Here is a 20,608-nt window from a genome sequence, read left to right as displayed (position 1 = left end):
TGGAGTGTCTGTACATAAGGTGACTAACAATAAAAGAGAAAGTAGTGGCGTTGGTGGGGTGTGGTGAGGTGGGTTAATGGTTGGAGATGTTGATTAGCTTTATTGATTGGGGAAAGTAACTATTTTTGAGTCTGGTTGTGCTGGCATGTATACTACATAGCCTCCTCCCTAATAGGAGTGGGATAAAGGGTCATGTGCAGGGTGGTATCCTTCCTGATGTTACAGGCCTTTGCCTGGCACCTTTTGGTTTAAGTGTCCTTGATGGTGAGTAGACCGGTGGTGATGCGTTGGGCAGTTTGACTACCCGCTGTAGAGACTTCCTGTCTGCCACAGTGCTGTTTCTGTACCATGTTAGGATGCTCTCTACTGCACATCGGTAAAAGGACACAAGTATAGATATATACAGTCCAGCCCTCTTCAGAAAGTAGAGGCATTGGTGCGTTTTCCCAATTGTGTTGCATGTGTTCTGGGACCAGGAGTTTGAAACTGCTCTGTTGCCGATTTAAAAAGGGCACAAGTTTCACCTCCTCTGTAGGCCATCTCATTGTTGTTGGTGATGAGCCCCACCACTGTTACGTCATTGGCAAACTTAATAATATGATAACGCGACTGCTTGGTTGTGCAATCAGGTGTGTCTTTGCCAATAATATACTTTTGTACATGGAATGGTAATGAATTGAGATATCTTTGTTGCATAATTAATCATACTTTCAAAAGTGCTGATTGGCTGAAATTTGATTGATTAGTATGAGACAACCTTTGTCATGAACATAGGGATTTTTTTTTTAAGGGCAGCACAGTGGAACTGTAAGTAGAACTGCTGTTTCACAGCTCCTGCAGCGTCCTATCTGCATCAGCGTGTTGCGTCCGTCTCCGAGTCTGTGTCCATCTGCGCGCCCGCGTGCCCATGCCCTCGCGCATGCGTGCCCGTCCGTGTGTGGTGTTGGTACACTTTGTGTAACAATATAAGCCTGTCCCAGGTGCTTGGGCTTTCTTCCACATTAACAGGTTTGGGTGAAATTAGAGTCGTCGAGCCAGCGAGCACTTCAGCACAGAAACAGGCCTGTCAGCCCAGCTGCTCCATGCCAAACTGCTATTCTGCCCGGTCCCACCTAACCTGCACCCATCACTTCTGCTGGCAGCTCGTTCCACACACTCATCACCCTCTGAGTGAAGTTCCCCCTTCAGTTCGCCGTAAATATTTCACCTTCCACCCCAAGTTGAGTTCTAATTCGAGCCTCACCCAGCCCCAGTGAAGAAATGGCTGCTTGAATGAACCTCTTTACACTCTTCACAATTTTGTATTCCTCTATCAAATCCACACCCCACCCCCAATTCTCCTATGCTCCAGGTAATAAAGTCCTAACCTATTCAACCTTTCCTTATAACTCAAGATTGCAATTCCCAGCAACTTCCTTGTAAATTTTCTCTGTACTCTATTTTATTAATACCTTTCCTGTCAGCAGATCACAAGAACTACATATTATACTAGAAATTGGGCCTCAATGAATGATATCACTCCCAACAAAGCATTGAATTCCTGTACTTTGATCTACGAAAGCCAATGTGCTAAAAGTTTTCTTTACAACCCTATCTGCCTGTGATACCACTTTCACGCAATCATGGAAACCTCTGCTCTACCACACTCCCCAGTGCACGTTCGCTGTGTAAGTCCAACCCTGGTTTGTCTTCCCAAAGTGCAGCACCTCACACTTGTCCACATTAAATTCCATCTGCCGTTTCTCAGCCCGAGGTTCCTACTGGTGCGGGTCCCTCACAAGCGCTGGGAGCCTTCATCGTTGTTCACTGTGTCACCAACGCTGGCATCATTTACAAATGTGCTGATCCAGTTCACCACATTGTCAGCCAAATCGTTGATATCCATGAGAAACACTGATCCCCACTGGAGGTCACAGACCTCCGGTCGGAGAGGGAACCATCTACTACGACTCTCTGGCTTCTCCTGTGAAGCCAGTGTTCAATCCAACTCACCAGCTCAACCCAAACGCCAAGCAACTGAAACTTCTGGGCCAGCCTCTCCTGCGGTACTTTGTCAAAGGTCTTGCTAAAGTCCATGTAAACAATCTGCTGCCTTTCCTTCCTGTGCTTCCCTGGCAACCTGCTTGAAAAACTAGAAGCTTGGTCAAATACAACCCAAAACAAGCAAAGCCAGATTGACTCTCCCTAATCAGGCCCTGAATTTCCATTTATATATCCTGTCCCTTAGGCAATGCTTGTTTTGCTTTGGTTTAAAGGTATTTTCCAAATTTGCATTAGTTTTAAATTACAAAGGGAGAAGAGTGGGTGTGTGCAACCACATTTTAAATGTCCATCAGGCACAGACAAGTGCAAGAGCAGGACAGAGAAAATTCCACCCGCAACAATTTTTTTTGAATTTTGAATTCATTAATATCCAGACCACTATCATGAACTGATGCTGATGGAAATGCTGATCAATATTTGGGAAATTAAAATCTCCCACCATGACAACCCTGTTATTATTACACCTTCCCAGAATCTGTCTCCTTATCTACTCCTCGATGTCCCTGTTACTATTGGGTGGTCTATAAAAAACACCCAGTAGAGTTATTGACCCCCCTTCCTGTTTCTAACATAGAGACTCAGTAGACAATCCCTCCATGACTTCCTCCTTTTCTGCAGCCGTGACACTATCTTTGATCAGCAGTGCCACACCCCCAGCTCTTTTGCCTCCTGCCCTGTCCTTTCTGAAACATCTAAAGCCTGGCACTCTAAGTAGCCATTCCTGCACCTGAGCCATCCAAGTCTCTATAATGGCTACAACATCATAGCTCCAAGTACTGATTCACGCTCTAAGCTCATCCGCTTTGTTCATGATACTCCTCACATTAAAATAGACACATTTCAAACCATCAGTCTGAGCATGTCCCTTCTCTATCACCTGCCTATCCTCCCTTTCACACTGTCCACAAGCTTCTCTATTTGTGAGCCAACTGCCCCTTTCTCCGTCTCTTCAGTTTGGTTCCCAGCCTCCAGCAATTCTAGTTTAAACTTTCCCCAATAGCCTTAGCAAACCTCCCACCAGGATATTGGTCCCCCTGGGATTCAAGTGCAACCCGTGCTTTTTCTACAAGTCACACCTGCCACAAAAGAGGTCCCAATGATCCAGAAATCTGAATTCCTGCCCCCTGCTCCAATCCCCCAGCCACACATCTATCCTCCATCTCAATCTATTTCTATACTCACTGTCGTGTGGCACAGGCAGTAATCCTGAGATTGCTACCTTTGAGGTCCTGCTTCTCAGCTTCCTTCCCTCTGGCTGTTCACCTTCCCACTTCACAATATCGTGGACGCGGTCAGAGACATCCCTGACCCTGGCACCTGGGAGGCAAAGCACCATCCGTGTTTCTTTCCTGCGTCCACAGGATCACCTGTCTGACTCCCTGACTATAGAGTCCCCTATCACTGCTGCCATCCTCTTCCTTTCCCTACCCTTCTGAGCCACAGGGCTAGACTCTGTGCCAGAGGCGCGGCCACGGCCACTGTCACTTCCCCAGGTAGGCTGTTCCCCCCTCCCCACTCCAACAGTACTCAAACAGGAGTATTTACTGTTAAGGTGGGCAGCCACAGGGGTACTCTCTAGTATCTGACTCTTGTCCTTCCCTCTCCTGACTGTTACCTACTTATCTGTCTCCTGATTCCCCAGTGTGACTGCTTGCCTATAACTCCTCTCTATCACCTCCTCACTCTCCCTGACCAGATGAAGGTCTCTGAGCTGCAGCTCCAGTTCCCTAACCCGGTCCCTAAGGAGCTTCAGCTTGAAGCACATGGCGCAGATGTGGCCGTCCAGGAGGCCGGGAGTCTCCAGGACTTCCCACATCTGACACCCAGTACAGAACACAGACATGCTTCCTATTCTTCACAAGTAACTTAGCTCACCTCCACCTGTTGAGCCAAAGCCCTCCTACTCTGACTCCCGCTCTATAAAGCCGTCTTCTTTTAAAATTCTTCTTGCCAATCTAACTCGCTGACGTCCTCGTGCCTGTGCAGTCTGCATAGTCGTGCCTCGGAAAGAAAAGCTGAGAGGTAGGGAAGGGGCTTAAAGCAGCAGTGTGAGAAATGGATGAGCTTTGGTCAACAGTTTCGTTAACAGTGGTGCTGGTGAATCTCTGTTGCATGAGAGCTGAAGACATTTTATGACACTGATGACAATCTTCTCATATGAGGAGAGATTAAGATGACTTGACCAGAATTATGCTCTCCATAGTTTAAAACAGGGGCTCACAACTTATTTTACGTCATGGGCCTTTTAACATTAACCAAAAGCTCTGTGGACCCCAGATTGGGAACTTTTGGTTTAGAAGAACAAAGTTGGTGTCATTGAAACACACAAAATTCTTTCAAGGTTTGGCAGGGAGAATGTAGATTTGCTGGAGTAACTTGATCCAGATGTCACTATCTAAAAAATCAAGGATCAGGAAAACAAGATACAGAATAGAATAAAACTCCTTCAGTTAGACAACTGTAAAACTCTTCCATGGGTGGTTCCAAGCCCGAATGCGAAAGGAGGAGGATTGTGCAAGCAAACCCTATCTCTCCAACAACCTCATCCCTGGAAACGGAAGGATCTTCACCAAGAACTGCAACAGGGGACAACTTGAAAGACTGGTCTAGTACAACCGTATGCCTTTTGAATTCTCTACCCAAAAAACAAAAGCTGTGTAGGTTGAGACAATAATTATCTTCAAGACAGAGACTGATAGATTTTTGGATATTGAGGAAATCAAAGAAAATGGTACTTGTGCAGGGGGACGGCATTGAGGCGGAAGGTCAGAGATGATTTTAATGTATGCAGAATGGGCATCAGGATAGAGAGGCCCACTCATACTTCTGTCTCCTAAGCTCTTAACCACACTTGGCTTCAGATACGTGAAAGAAAAATGCATCCACTCACCAACTGACAATTGCATAGCTAATAGCCACAATGAGAAGCGAAAAGGCATAATGCCAACAGTAGCACATGGTAATAAACATCATATTGTCGTGGCTGCTTTGGTCCCATTCAGGGCTTCCGTTCGGAGGGTATAGAATAAACCCAATCTGCAAAAGAGAAATTAAATTATCTCAATTAAAGGAATTTAAAGGTGCGCAGATTTTTTTACCCAAAAATTCCATCAGGGTAGTTATAAATTCAACTCCACCATGGACAGACCCAAGCCCAGCTGCGAAGTGGGGGGGGGGGGGGGGAAGAGTTGGGCAACCCCCTCCCATAAAAACCCAACAAAAGCTCCAAAGACCTCATGCCTGTGAGAAGAAGGATACACCAAGATGATGGGGCATTTTGAAAGAATAGACAGAGAGATTCTGGCAAACTACTGCTGGCGGCCAAAGACCAAGAAGGGATGACGCGCTCATGAAGAGAAAAGGTTATAAATTCAGAGTCTTCAAGTGGAAAAAATCTACCGTAAGCACGTTGTAACCAAACAGTAAGAAATGTTTCACATGGTTTTATTACATGACACTTTTTTTTAGAGCAATGGATTAAAAGAGTTAAGAACACATTCACTTTGACACCTGGGAAAGGGTTGAGCAAGTGATCAATTTTAGAATTCAGGTGCATAAACAGGATGGAAATAAATGCTAGTTTTGGATTGGGGTATCATTCTAATTGCTACTGTGAAACCAAACACACAAAATATGATTAAATATTTAAACAAATACAAAACTGACCTAATGATACTCATTAACTATTAACTCATTAACTATTAATTTAGTGGTTTTAGGCTAGGAAAACTAATCATTCCACTCTATGTGATATTATCAGTTCGCCATCTGGAAACTCTGCAAGTATGGCAGCAAGCCCATCAGGAAACATACCAAAAGTAAAACATCACTCATCCAGCGGAGATTTACTCAGACTGGCCCTTCTGCACCATTACTTCTGCATTTGTTTCCTGATAATTCAAGTATCAGTTATCACCAGGTATAAGATCATAGATACCATAAACACACATCACATTTTTAGTTAACACAACACACACAAATTGCTGGTGGAACACAGCAGGCCAGGCAGCATCTATAGGAAGAAGCGCTGTCGACGTTTCGGGCCGAGACTCTTCATCAGGACTAACTGAAAGGAAAGATAGTAAGTGATTTGAAAGTAGGAGTGGGAGGGGAAAATGCGAAATGATAGGAGAAGACCGGAGGTGGTGGGGTGAAGCTGAGAGGCGGAAAGGTGATTGGCAAAAGGGATACAGAGTTGGAGAAGGGAAAGGATCATGGGACGGGAGGCCTCAGGAGAAAGAAAGGGGGAGGGGGGAAACACCAGAGGGAGATGGAGAACAGGCAGGGTGATGGGCAGAAAGAGTGAGAAAAAAAAAGGAGGGGGCAAAAAACTAAATATAACAGGGACAGGGTAAGAAGGGGAGGAGTGGCATTAACAGAAGGTAGAGAAGTCAATGTTCATGCCATCAGGCTGGAGGCTACTCAGCCGGTATATAAGGTGTTGTTCCTCCAACCTGAGTGTGGCTTCATCTTGACAGTAAAGGAGGCCATGGATTTTTAGTTAAATGTAGATGTAGTCACATTTTTAGTTAATATAGATGAGCACAATATTATATCCTCACTGGACAAAATGCAACACAATATTGCTATTGCAATGAGCTTTTGACTGAAAGGCATTAATAACAAGTCTGCAATGTTAACTTTAGAACAATAATCCTAAAATATCAAAATTAATTGTATTCTAGAATGGTATGAATCTCTTTTACGATTGTTTAATTCTGATGGTCAATGATGAATTTTTCATATTGTCAACTATATCTACTCTACCCATATAAGCAGTGACGACACTTTGAATTTTGAAAAGTAGCAAACACAAAGCACTGGGGGAACTCAGGTCAATCAGCACCTAAACAACCAGCTGTTTATTCTCCTCCATAGATGCTGCCTGACCGCTGAGCACCTCCAGTATTTTATGTATGCTGCTTTAGATTTCTATCACCTGCAGAATTGCTTGTATATATGACTTGGAACACAGCCTCATTTTAGAGCTACTAATTAAATACCTGTACATTACTGAAGAGTGAGGATTTATTTCACATTCCACTCAGATTTTAAACTACTTGCATCAAAAGAGCCAATCAATGAACCTCACCCAAAATGTAAAGTATTCAGAAAAAGCAGGTTCTCCGATTTCACTCCTGTATAATCTCTGCAAAACATCCAATTTATAGAGCCAACTTCATCCATACTTGCTTAAGTAGTTTTCACTTGCACCCACTGGTTTTGCCACCCAGTATTGAAGGGAAAATCTTTGCTTTGCACATTAATCTCAAGTGCAAATAGTTTTGCCTGTACTATTTAGTTGGTGTAAACATATTCCAGATGCTAAGCATAGAGAATAAAACCCAAAGGAACAAGCAGTTTCTGCTTATGTATTGTATGTTATGTCTCTGTGTTTGAAGCATTAGCAGAGGTCATTCTGATCCCCATTCTCATACTTGGAGTTTTTCCTATTTTCTTTCACTGGTAAATATAAATATGTTTCTTTAACCTCATTATTGTATCCTATAACATCTTTATTTTTATTTTCTTTCCTATGTTTTCAAATTGTCCCTTATTCCATTTTGCTAGTGTAACCAGGTGACCACTGAATATCATTTTTTGTTGTTAAAGTGTACTTATGTATTCACCTTGGTAATGCTAAAATAGCTGCCTGTGCCTTTAAGAGAAACTGGTGATGTCATTTTGCATGAGTGGAGTACAACAACGAGTTTCCGTGTTCTAGAAAAGACGATATTCAAATGCTTTTCCCAGGTTTGGTGAGGAAAGGTAAATAATATTTGATAATATCTATGTAAATTCATTTATAGTTGTTTGTAAATCTAGAATATTGATAATCCGATGTTTTACATGTGGATGCCTTAGATTTTCATGAGTAAAATTGATCGACACTGGAATAGCGTGATTGCAAAGTTCCATAATTGGCCTACTAGGTTAGTCTTCTTAGTAATTCAACCACAAAGCAATATATTGTAAAAGTTTATTTATCTTTATTATTTCACGAATGAACGTGAATGTAACAGAGTAATGCTAATGTGTTAATCTCTGTTTACATATGTGTTTGGAAGTTAAGCATGTGTGTGCCAAATGTGAGTATCCCTCTAGTTAAGATGAGATGTATTTATTCACATTTTCAATGTTGTGTATGAGGTACGGGGTTGATGGGATTCTAACGTTGTTTGTATTGATTTTTTTTAAAGAATTGCCTCTGCCGTATTGTTTGGTATGTTTTGTTTTAGTTATTTTCATACTGCATATGTAACAAGGGTCTGAAATTAAGCTGAGATTTTAACAGCGGGAACTGTGTATTTTTAATTTATTTTATTTTGTCGTTTTTATTTTGATACCTACTTTCTGTAATAAAACATCTAAAACAGATAAAAGAATTTAAGACCCGAAAAAGTATTTGATGTCCTGCGTGTGCATCTCCCCAGGCTACACTAGTAATATGTCAGATTTAGTGGAATGAAGACAGTGTTCATCTGTGTTTATAAACTACTAACACAGGTGTCTTACCTGCCAGAACCAGCTGCCCTGCAGGATACACAAGCTTGTCCTCAAAAGCTCCAGTACGATATTCCCACGGAGAAAGACTTCAAGAAAGATGCTAATGGAACCGCCAAACACAGCCACCAGCAGCAGAATATGGACATGAATATCAAGCATTGCACGCCCATGGACATGATAGTAAAATAAGAAACCTGTTTAAAAGAAAAGATGAAGGCTGATTGTAAGAGATGCAATTGCAGACTTCGGAAATCAAATCCTAACGAGAAATTAAGGGCTCGAATTTTTGTGAGGTTGTCCTAATTGCCTTATGTATTTGTGGTGAACTACATATACCTGTCTGGACATGCCCCTCTGCTGACTGCTCCTGTGGCTCCTCCCACTGACCCCTGTATAAAGGCGATTGGAGGCACTGCTCCCCCCTCAGTCTCCAGGATGTTGTGTGGTGGTTTCTTGCAGCTAATAAAAGCCTATCGTTTGCCTCCTGTCTCTGAGAGTTATTGATGGTGCATCAGAATTGTCAAGAGACATTAACCAGAGTTGAAATCCATAGCATATTGTAACTAAATTCTGATTCTCTGTCACTTAAGTATTCTAGAAAATTTACCATTGCTGCACTTAATTAAGCTTTGTGTCCAAAAGATGAAAGGATGAACTTTAACTTTACCTAATCATCTAAATACACATGTCATAGTTTTCTTTCACATCAGTGGCATTAAGAGCACTGAATCAATTAAACCTGCACATAACGTTAAGTAACTTATGAAGAAAAATATGTGATTCCTCTTCTGGTAATGCAGAAATTTTCCATGCTCCTTTCCATATTGGGAGGGCCAACTTAATCCATATTTGCTCTAGTTTATAATCTACAGTCACTTGTTATGCCATCTATACTCAAAGAAGTAACAGGCTCAACATATTAGGCTGAGTATATATTTCAATCAAGACCATTTAAAAGTGCATTCAATTTTAGCTTTAAAAAAAGTTGTCCTTACTCATGAACATTAAGAAACTTCTGAATTTGGACACCAACACTGAGATACATCCTGGGATGTGCTGGGACACATCATCAGTGATGTATCCTGGGGTTATCGGGTGCTTTGTGTCTTTCAACATCAAATACTCTCACCCAGGCAACCCAGCCAGGGTTGATCAGGCCCTGGCTTGTGTCCCAGCAACACTGGTCCACGGGTACACTTCTTGATACGTAGCCATCTGGAGGCTTGCTCAGCAGGAGTTCGAATACAGACTGCGAGTAGTTGATTAAAGCTGAACATTTTTAGTACTTGTTCAGAAAAAAAAATTTTTAAAGCAGCTACGAAGAATTCATCTTGATGCTGCAGATCTACAGAGTTGCAAAACTGCAGCCTTCTCGCAAAACCCAACTGATCCAATTCCATATGCAGAATTACCTGCATTAAAATGATAGTTACATATGCTTTGTCTGACTTTCTGATATAAAGTTAGAAAGGAAAAGCAAAAGGGAAGATGAACATTTAGGGAGTTGAATTTCAAATAAAGAGTTTAAATAAAGATAGATTTTTTAAAAATTCAGTCACAAGATATACATCATTGGCAAAACCAGAATTTATTGCCGATCCCAGACAGCCCTTGAAAATAGTGGTGAACCTTTGTCTAAAAGCTCTGCAGTCCTAGCGAAGAACGACTTCCCACATTACATCGGAAAGTGAGTTCCAGCATGAATGCAGGAGTTGTAATGCAAGAATGGGGTGCATTTGGGCCTGCCTGAGAATTGCGGTATTCCCACATGTCTGCTGCCCTTACTCCTCTTGATAATAAAATCTGCTGTTGGATTTTTCTTTGCAAGAGGGCACACAGGCTCATCTTAAAGCATCACTAATGCATCCAAGAAATTGTTCAGATGCTGGAGATCCAAAGCAACACACACAAGTGTAGGAGGAACCCGGCAGGTTCAGCAGCTTCTATGGAAATGAATAAACAGTCAATGTTTTGGACCAAGACTCTTCTTCAGATCCTGAAAGGAAGGGGGAAGATGACAGAAGAAAAAGGTGGGGGGAGGGGAAGGAAGATAGCCAGAAAGTGACAAGTGAAGCCAGGTCGATAGGAAAGATAAAAGGCTGGTGAGGAAGGAATCAGTCCTAAATAAGGGTCCCAGCCCAAATCGTTGACTATTTACTCTTTTTCATTAATGCTGCATGATCTGCTGAGTTCCTTTAGCATTTTGTGTGTGTTACCTAGGAATCTGACAGGAGAGGAGAGTGGACCATAGGAGTAAAGGAAGGAGGAGGATACCCAGGGGAAGCTGATAGGCAGGTGAGAAGCGTTAAGGCGCCAGAGTGGGGAATAGAAGAGGAGGAGATGGAGGGAAGCTTATTTTTAACTAGGAGAAAACGATGTTCATGCCATCGGGTAGGACGCCACCCGGACAGAATACAAGATGTTGTTTCTCTGCCCAGAGGGTGGCTTCATCACGGCACAAGCAGAAGCCATGGACCGACATGTTGGAATGGGAATTGGAATCGGAATTCAAAAGTTTGGCCACTGGGAAGTCCTATTTCTGGACATCCCTCCTGTGTTCCTACAGAAGATGTACACTGCATTCACTGTGGGTCAACAGTGGGAGCAGTCAATACTCTGTTCTATAAAGTGAAACACAATTGTAAGTATGTTAAAAATAATTGGTTCAATCTTCATGAAGAGCTAGCTGTATTGTTTAAGGATCTCTGAAAATATAATTGATTAAAGAATTCATCAGTGAGTCCCGGGGTCGAAAGCAAAGAGCGCAGCCTGAAGGTTGACCGGAGGTCCAGAAGTCAAGGCCTGATTGCTGAAGTACTTGATTTACAAGTATATATTTCGAGAGTCGGCGAACCCAATGGACGCTGGAGACCCGGAGACAGCCTGTCCTGTGAGGGGAGGGCTGACTGTGTGTGTGGAGGGGGGGGGGGGAGGAGGGAGAAGGACTTGTTTTGTTGTTGTTGTTTCATTGTTTGTACGGTTCTGCTGAACATCGTGGGCGTGCTATATTGAGGCCGGGTAGTGCAGCAACACTTGCGGGCTGCCTCCAGCCCATTCTTGCGTTCTGTCGGTTGTTAACGCAAGTGAGACGTTGCACTGTATATTCTAATGGGGATATGAGAAATGAATGAATCTGAATCTGGCTAATTGTTTTTACATTAATCATAACGACTGATCTGCAAGGTGGGTAGACGCAATGTCACTATGAAACAGGACAAGAGATAGGGGAAAGCAGCATGTAACACCTTGTTTGAACCTGAGCAGAGTGAACCTGGAGTGCCTTGTATAGAACGTGCCTTGGGACAAAATGAAAACAGGGGAATGAGAGGACCTGGAGCTTTATCAATGGCTTCCCACCTCCTGCACTGAGCAAACACAGGGCAAGCTCACAGTCCACCTTACAGAAACACTGCAGCCTTCCAGACACAACATTTAGTTCAACAACTTCAGGTAACTCACTTTCTTTGGCTAGTGCTGCAGGTTAAATATCTATAGTGTAATGGGACAGTTGACTGATTGCCTGAAAACACCAGAGTCCAGATTTGATCGTAACTTCCGGTGCTACCTTTGTGAAATTAGCATGCTCTGTTGACCACGTGGGTTTTCTTCAAGTGCCTCAGTCTTAACTTGTATTCTAATGACTTGTGGGTTGGCGGGTTAATTGGCCATTGTAAATTTGCAATTGGTGTGCAGAAGAGTTGTAAAATCCAGGGACAATTGATGGGGATAATAAAAACTGGGATTAATTTAGGATTATTGTAAAATTCTCTCAACCTTCATGAACCTATCAAGTAATAATTGCTCTGGTGGCAGACGGCAGCTTCTCCAACAGCTTATCTCCCAGGCCTCAACGTACCAGAGATATCTGCTTTGCCCTATCCATCCCTCTCTCACGCACCCTCTAATTTAAAAACAGCTTATTTTCCTCTCTCTCTCTCTGTCCTGACAAAGAATTTTCCACTTGAAAGATGTTATCTCCCATTTCCTCTCTGCACAGCTACTACCTGACCTGTTGAACATGTCCAACGTTTTCTGATTTTTATTATAAACAGATATAGATGTAACTGACATACTTAGTGCCTTGATATCAAAAGGCAGCATAATGGCATTGCAGTTAGCATAATGCTATTACTGCGCCAGATTTAAGATTGGGGTTCGATCCCCTCTGCTGTCTGTTTGGAGTTTGAATGTTCTCCCTGCGACTGTGTGGGTTTCCTCCCATATTCCAAAGATCAGCGGTTAGGGTTAGTGAGCTGTGGGCATGCTATGGCGACATCTGCACAATCCCTGCCAATTTGATTCGATACAAACGACACATTTTGCTGTATATTTCAATGTACACGACAAATAAAGCAATTCTTTAAATGCCTTGCAATGTGAAGCACTTTAGGAAACCAACAAAGAAATTGTAGGTGCGGGAAATCTGAAATATGACTGTGGTGAACCACATATACCTGTCTGGACATGCCCCCCCCCCACCGCTGACTGCTCCTGTGACTCCTCCCACTGACCCTGGTATAAAGGCAATTGGGGCCTGAGCCCTGCCCTCAGTCTCCAGGATGTAGCATGGTGGTCAATTGCTGCTCATTCTTTCTTCCAGTCAATAAAAGCCGATAATCTTGCCACCCGTCTCGGAGAGTTATTGATGGTGCACCAATGACTTAATCTGATTTTAACTGCTACGTTGTCTCACTCTTTTCAGATAAATTCTCACCCACCACCCTACCACTCCTTCTCATGGAGGAACTTGTTTCTCTTTCTGATGAACAGTTCCAGACCTGAAACATTACAATATATTGCCTGAGTGGCTGAATTTTTCCACCATTTTTAACTTTAAATACTTTTGAAGCCTGGTTACTATGGTTAAGTCAGGAACATGGCAACCTGTTTGTGCACATGAAGATTCCACAAACAATTATAAGCAAATAATATATCTTGGGATATTTCCTGAGAGCTAAAAGGTAAACCACATGTCCAGAAAAAACTTGTTTGCAACTCCACATTCAAGCTGGTTCAACCTTTCACCCTAAAGTTCCTGTAGAGCTACCTTAACACATCACAAGTGTTGGCCAAGAAACAGTTCCAGTTTCCGGAGTGGATTTTGAAAGCCACAGCTGAGGGAAAGAATCTCATCTGTCAGGAATACGTAAGAAAAGATAGAAACTGTTTCACACGAACAAGAATGAAAACAGGGAACCCTCATCTCAAAGGAAACACCATGATATTTTGCTTAAGAAAGAAAAATGCACGTGTTTGGGAAATACTCCAAGGATCATGGAGAAATTAGACTGATTCGATTCTTTATAGAAAGATTACACAAGCCTTGTTATCTCCATTACTTCTTTCCATGCTGTGAAATATGGTGCAGGAATTTGTTCTTTGTGATGAAAGGGCTCAGCAGGTCATCAGCTAGCATTTAAAGTCAAGGACCCTTTACCAGAGTTGATGAGGCCCTTGTCCTGAAATGCTGACTGCTTCCTTCTCCATGGATTTTGCTTTCTGTTTTCATTGCAACGAGTTTGAAACTAAATTCACTATGCACGTAGCACACACACAAAATAATGGAGGAACTCAGCAGGTTGGGCAGCATCCACGAAGGGAAATGAACAGTCAACATTTTGAGCCAAGACCCTTCATTAGTTTTGGCCTGAAACCTCGACTGCTCACTTCCATCCATGGATGCCGAGCTCCTCCAGCATTTTGTGCAAGTTACTGACGCTTTCCAGCACCTGCAGAATCTCCCATCTCTAGAATGTATATCTTACTGAACCAACATATTAAAAGATATCATATAGACCAGCTAAATGACTGCGCACATAACATTTTAATTTACTGAGCCAACTCTGAACTTTGAAATTTCCTTTACATTGTAAATACAGGTAAGCAGTGAGTCATAGGACCAGTTTCTGGCTGAATACACTGATTAAGATAACAGAGTATAATAATCCTGATAGGTGTAAACATTGTCAATAAGAGTTATCCTCTTGAGCAACTGTGAAACTGCTTAATTAAGGAAATGAATCCTCACCTTTGGGAATGGAGGAAGAAAACTAGGCAGCTATCAACTGGACTGAAAAATAGCAGCATCTCTGTGGGAGTCCAGTTGCTAATGCTTTGTACATTTCTAATAGAGCTCAAACGCAAATATCACCAATTGACCCATGAGTCAGAAGATTTTAGGCTCAAGATCCAATTTCATGACATCAACACACCATCTGGTTCACTTCAGATGGAGTTCTCCATTTTCAGGCCCTCAGGAGTCTCATCTATTGTCGTTATTCAGCCGATAACCATTTTCCTGGACTAGAGAACCAACTGGGACGAGCGTTTTAGGGAGTCAGCAGACCACTAATGAACTGGGTTATAGGTGCTCCTGTGGGTTACGGTACAATCACGAATAATATACAATTAAGCCAAAACTCTGAATTTAAGAAAGAATGGCCAACCTTCAATGAAGACTGCAATAGCCAACATGAGCCTATCCAGGGCTAATGGCACTGCAGGTGTCAAATGGACAATAACGTCCACAATCCCCGAGATACCATAGAAGAGATACATAGTCGCATGCTGCCAGTTCATCAGATGATCCCAATGCTGTTCCTCATAGTTGTAGAGCTTCAGATGGGGTCCGTCGGGAACAAATTGTTCAGCTAACATTCCTGTCACACAAAATGGAAGACGTGGAGGATATTTCAGCTTTGTACTAAATTAGTATTATTTTTCAAATACTGAACACTTCACACTTATCTACAGAATTTGATTAATTATATTGAAAAAAGCAAAATGATCATTTTCTCTTTTTAAATTTTTCAGTACTGCTCCACCAATAACTGCAACACCAATTTCCTTTCAGAACATTCAGGTGCTACCTTCTGAAAGCGCACATCATTTCTGTAGATCCTGCAGTGTGATATGTGGGGGACAAGGCAACGAAGAGATATGGTTTCTGGTTCTACTGTACCCACTGCATGTCAGACTATCTCATGCAGAATAGCCAATGTAAATTAACTTACATTCTAAGCTCCAATATTTTATCCTCTACCAGAAACAATTCCATATATTGTTTGTTGCCCACCCCCACAACAAACTAGAAAATGATGTCCAGAATGTACCCTTCTGACATAGATCAAACTACGCCCAAGGCCAGAACGCTGGGGGTTCTTTGCACTCTAACTAAACGAAAGTTCAAAGCAGTTCATTGCTTTTCAAAAGCTTCATTACCTGACAGCTTAGTGAAAATATTTCTGCACTTACCCAAAAAGTCACATACCCTGTAGTAGATTGTTTTTATTTGCATTAATTATAATTTGACCCTGTTCATCCCCTTCTCATCATCTCTTGTTCACATAATTCCACATTTTGCTTTGGTGGTTACCCGGCCTCAAATGCCTGGGAAATCAGCCCGGCAAGATCAAATTATGAAGACCAAGCTACCATTTTAAAATGCAACATGACGTAGAAACTAAAATATTGCATTTAATCTTAAAAGTACAAAATATATATCAAAAGCAACAATAATTGTCTTTGCGAGTCAATTATGATATTTAAAACACTGAGAGAAATGAAACAACATTTAATCTAGCAACAATACATGGTAACATTCAGACTTGCAAACAATTAATAAATAGTTGCAGTGCTTAAACCTTTTGTGGAACTCAACAAGTCATTTTGGGTGAAAGTCCTGCATCAATTCCCACAGTGGCTATTTGACCTAATGGGCACTTCCAGCACACTGTTGGTCCAGATTCCAATATTTGCATCTTGAGTGTATTTTAAAGCCATTGCACTTGCCATACATTGTTTACTTCTACTTCTAGGTTATCACCACAGTTTTCCATTTGTTCCATCTTCAATCACAGCAGTGTCCAGCACTGCCTAACAACTAATTGTATATCAAAAGCATTTGAGACTTTGTAAATGCTGTCCGTTTCATGGAAAAGCACAACTACAACATCCAATTCTGTAGTAGTACTATTACCAACATTTCCTGCTCATTTCTGGTGTGTACTAGAAACAATTGCAATGAACAGTTTAAATTAAAATGAAATCCTTCCAGCAAAACAAGACATACTGTACATATCCAGTTTATTTTCATTTCAGTTTTTCAGCAAATAATCATCTTTTCACATCTCTGATGCTTTTGATCATTATGCTTTATGTAATGCTGTTGTCAGTGCTACTTGCCCAGCTCCGAGTTACAGACTGAACAGGCTGGATATAGTTAGGATCATCAGCCTGCAGTAATTGAAGCTTTGATGAGTATAATCAGGAGACCACACCATGGCAACAGGTGAACATTAAAGCAAGGTCAGATTAACACGTTGTCACATAGGTAGCGAGGTTGTAAGTAAAGCTAGTCTCTAATTACAATCAGAAGATTACCAAACCTCAAAAGAAATTTCAAGCAGACACAAAAATCATATGCCACAGAGCGCTGTCATCGGTACGTTTGGTCTTATACTTCTCAGTGTTTTCTAAAGAATATAATTTAGAGCATAAGTAAAGAGAAAACACAGGTATTTAGCTGTCTATTTCATTTAATAAGTGGTTCTTTCAGTCTGCAGGTGCTTTCTGGACTGGAATATATTTACACAATTTAATTTTATTTTCAATTTCTTCAGATCTTCCTAACCATTTTCCTGACTGATACATTCAGCTATAAAGGTGAAGGGAACATCTGCACACAAACCGATGGAGTTACTGCCTCATGGTTCCAGTAGTCAAATCCTGACCCCGAGGTCTGTGTGGAGTTTGCACATTCTCCTTGCGAGTTTCCTCCTCCTGATAGTTCCCGTCCACATCCCAGTGACACTGGGCTAGGTAGCTTCACTGGCCATTGTGAATTGCCACTAACATGCGGGTGAATAATAGAATACGGGATGAGTCGATTTTGAACAAACCGGGATTACTGCTGGATTAGTGTGACAGGATGCTGGATGGTCCTTGCAGACTCAGTGGGCTGAATTACACGTTTTGGTACTGTAATGCCTAATCTCTTGTTATACGTAGTTATATTGCACTCCACTTCATCAAATGATGTCTTTGAGTAAACTCCGCCCTATTGCTGGACCAAGTTAAATTCTTGCTCTTCCTTTACATTCACAATTTATTGCTTCCCCTTTTGGCTCAGCACACTTTTTTCCTTAAAACCTTGGAGTCCGTGGTACTGAGTCAATCCTGCCCAGCAACGACAGTAGCTACAAGTACTGTGGGACACAAATACCTACCAAGAACATTTTATTAGTTAAAGAGTCATAAAGAAATGCAGCATGGATACAAGCTCCCTGGCCCAACACAGCCAGTCTGAATTTCCTGCTTTTGCTCCATAGACCTCCCAGCCCCGTTCCTCCATGTCACTATCCAAGTGCTTCAAAAATGATATGTCTCAACCGCTTCCTCTTTCAGCTCCATCCATATACTCACCGCACTCCGCATGAAAAGTAGTCCGTCAATTCCCTTTTAAATCTTTCCTCTCTCACCCTGAATCTACGCCCCATATTTTTGATCTCCCCTACCTTGGGGAAAAAAAGACTGTTACTATCCATCTTATTTATGCCTCTCATAATTTTAAACACTTCGACCAGATCACCTCTCATGTTCCAAGATGTTTCATGTTCCTGGCCAACCTCCCCTGAACTCAAGCAACATCCTCATAAGTCTTTTCTGTACTCTTTCCAGTTTAACCTCATCTTTCCTGTAACAGAGCGGCCACAACTATACGTAGTACTCCAGGTGTGGTCTTAAACAGCTGCAATGTAATGTCAAATCTCTATACTCAAAACCTTGACTGATTAAAATCAGGGTGCTAAACACCTTTTTCATCATTCTTTCCACCCATGTCATCACAATAAATGAACAATCACTTATACTCCATGGCCTCTCTTGTCCCATTACACTCCCTAGTGCCCCAACATTCATAAAACAAGCCCTTCACTAGTTTTGACTTTCCAAAATGCTTAATCTCACACTTAACTGTTTTGAAATCCATTTGCCACTCTTTGACTTACTTCCCTAACTGATCACAAAAACCCTGTAGTCTAATCTTCTTCACTAACAACATCTACTTCCGTGTCATCCAGAAACTTACAGATCAAGACTTTATTCCTGCAGCCAAATCAGTTACCAAAACTGAAGAGGTAGTCCACGGAAAACCCCGAGTTTCAAAGTAAATGAACAAACCAAAAAAGACCAAATAATCTTGTTGGACTTACCTATCAGTGCAAAGCTAGCTTTTACAATGCCCTCAATGATATCTAACCGCCGATGCCCAGATATCGATGCTAGATAACAAATGTTCTTATTCTTCCTGCAGAGGTATCTCATAGGATATTTCACTGACCACCAGAGGCCAAAGAGGAGGAAAAAGCTTCCAGGAAGTGCATGTCCTTTGAAGTTACCCATGACTTTTTATTTCCTGGAATAAAAAAAAATAGGAAGCACAATCAATAACAGAAAAAAATTAATTAATACATATCCATTCCCATATAATGAAGTATAATTCTCACCTATTCAATAGATTTAATTAACAAACATTATTCTACATACATTTTTAAAATCTGCCTCTATTTTCTTTTATGAGATTTGTTAAAATTTTGATTTAATTTTCAAACTATGAGGTTAATATAAAATAAATACATTGATTGAATTTATATTCATTTTTGAAAGTTGTGGTGCAGCAAGATTGATTTGTATATAATACTGATCCCTTTACAAGTGTGCAATATGATAATAGTAGGTCTCTGCCACTGACATCACTCAAATCATGAAAGATGATGACCGCAGCCGGGCAAGTGTTGGAAAGGACCATCTTTGCCAATGCCTTCCTCACTGGGCACTTTACTGTGTGTATGTGGGGTTGAGGTTCCTGAATTCTATTCTTCATACACTCTAACTCTGTCCGAATGCCAGCATCCTCAATCTATCCTATTTAGTAGGCCTGCTGACTTTCTATTCAAAACATCCTCTCAAAGTGGTTTAAAGGGCAACATCTCACAGCCACTTGCATTTGTATTGTTATTCTATCCCTCTCCTTTCAATCCATCATTTTGTTTAATCAATTATTAAATTTCCTCTATAGATTGTTCGTCTTTCCACAGACACTAAAGCAACGTCAAATGAATAATTTGATAATATTGTTGAGGACTACCTCACTATTGAGTATCTAAATGCTGAGCATCATTTGGCTCTTCACTCAACCCTGGAACATCTGGACAGTGAAGATGCAGATGTCGGGATGCTGTTCATTGACTACAGTTCAGCATTCAATACTACCACCCCCTCAAAACTGATCAATTAGCTTCAAGACCTTGGCCTCAATAATTCCTTGTGCAATTGGACTGTCGATTTCCTCACCTGCAGATCCTAGTCAGTTTGGATTGGCAACAACATCTCCTCCACAACCTCCAGCAGCACAGGTGTACCACAAGGTTATGGAACAATCTCAGGTCTGGGGTCTCCTTGGGATCTAGCTCACTGGCTACTTTATCACAGAGAGTATAAGGAACTGGATGGGCTTCAGAAAACTTGCTTGTGCCATTTTCATTTAATACTATTAGCCTTGATCTGTACGAGTTTTCTTAATACTATTCTCGAACTCTGCTGTGGCGTCATCCAGCACCTTTCTTAATTCACTTTTAGTCGACTCTGTCACAGGGGATGTGGCATGCAAATAGGGGATGGATCTCCAATCAAATTGTACCTGTCTCAGCCAATCACGGCCCCACAATGCTGGGTTCCCACAACCTATCAACTCATTTTCAAGAACTCTCCATCTCATGTTCTCAATATCTATCGCTCATTTGTTTATGCGTTTTTCCTTTGTACTTGCACAGTTTGTTATCTTTTGCATGTTGGTTAGTAACTCTCCTGTTGGGTGCAGTTATTCATTGATTCTATTGTGTTACTTGGATTTATTGTGCATGCTTAAAAGAACACAAAACTCAGGGTCATATAGGGTGACAGATGTGTACTTAGGTAATAAATTTACTTTGAACTTTATAACCTTTTTCTGCTGACATCTGTGTCTAAAAAAAGCTCTGTTTTAATACAAGTTCATCCT

At 41.5% G+C, this 20,608-nt stretch overlaps 1 protein-coding gene across 1 annotated transcript in view; it reads right to left on the bottom strand.

Moving 5' to 3' along the window:
* Positions 1–20,608, bottom strand: part of tmem45a (transmembrane protein 45a) — a 74,796-nt gene that overhangs the window by 6,947 nt on the left and 47,241 nt on the right. Inside the window, exons 3-6 of the mRNA XM_059968637.1 lie at positions 18,762–18,964; positions 14,997–15,209; positions 8,560–8,744; positions 4,934–5,079 (exon numbers count right to left, since the gene is read on the bottom strand). Of these exons, the coding sequence (XP_059824620.1) occupies positions 4,934–5,079; positions 8,560–8,744; positions 14,997–15,209; positions 18,762–18,951 (734 nt within the window). The 5' untranslated portion in view covers positions 18,952–18,964. The remainder of the gene's footprint in view (positions 1–4,933; positions 5,080–8,559; positions 8,745–14,996; positions 15,210–18,761; positions 18,965–20,608) is intronic.

Source organism: Hypanus sabinus, chromosome 4 (assembly GCF_030144855.1).
Source record: "Hypanus sabinus isolate sHypSab1 chromosome 4, sHypSab1.hap1, whole genome shotgun sequence".
NCBI classification, from domain to species: domain Eukaryota; kingdom Metazoa; phylum Chordata; class Chondrichthyes; order Myliobatiformes; family Dasyatidae; genus Hypanus; species Hypanus sabinus.
Note: the sequence above shows the minus strand (reverse complement) of the source record. Positions and strands in the feature narration are given on the sequence as shown.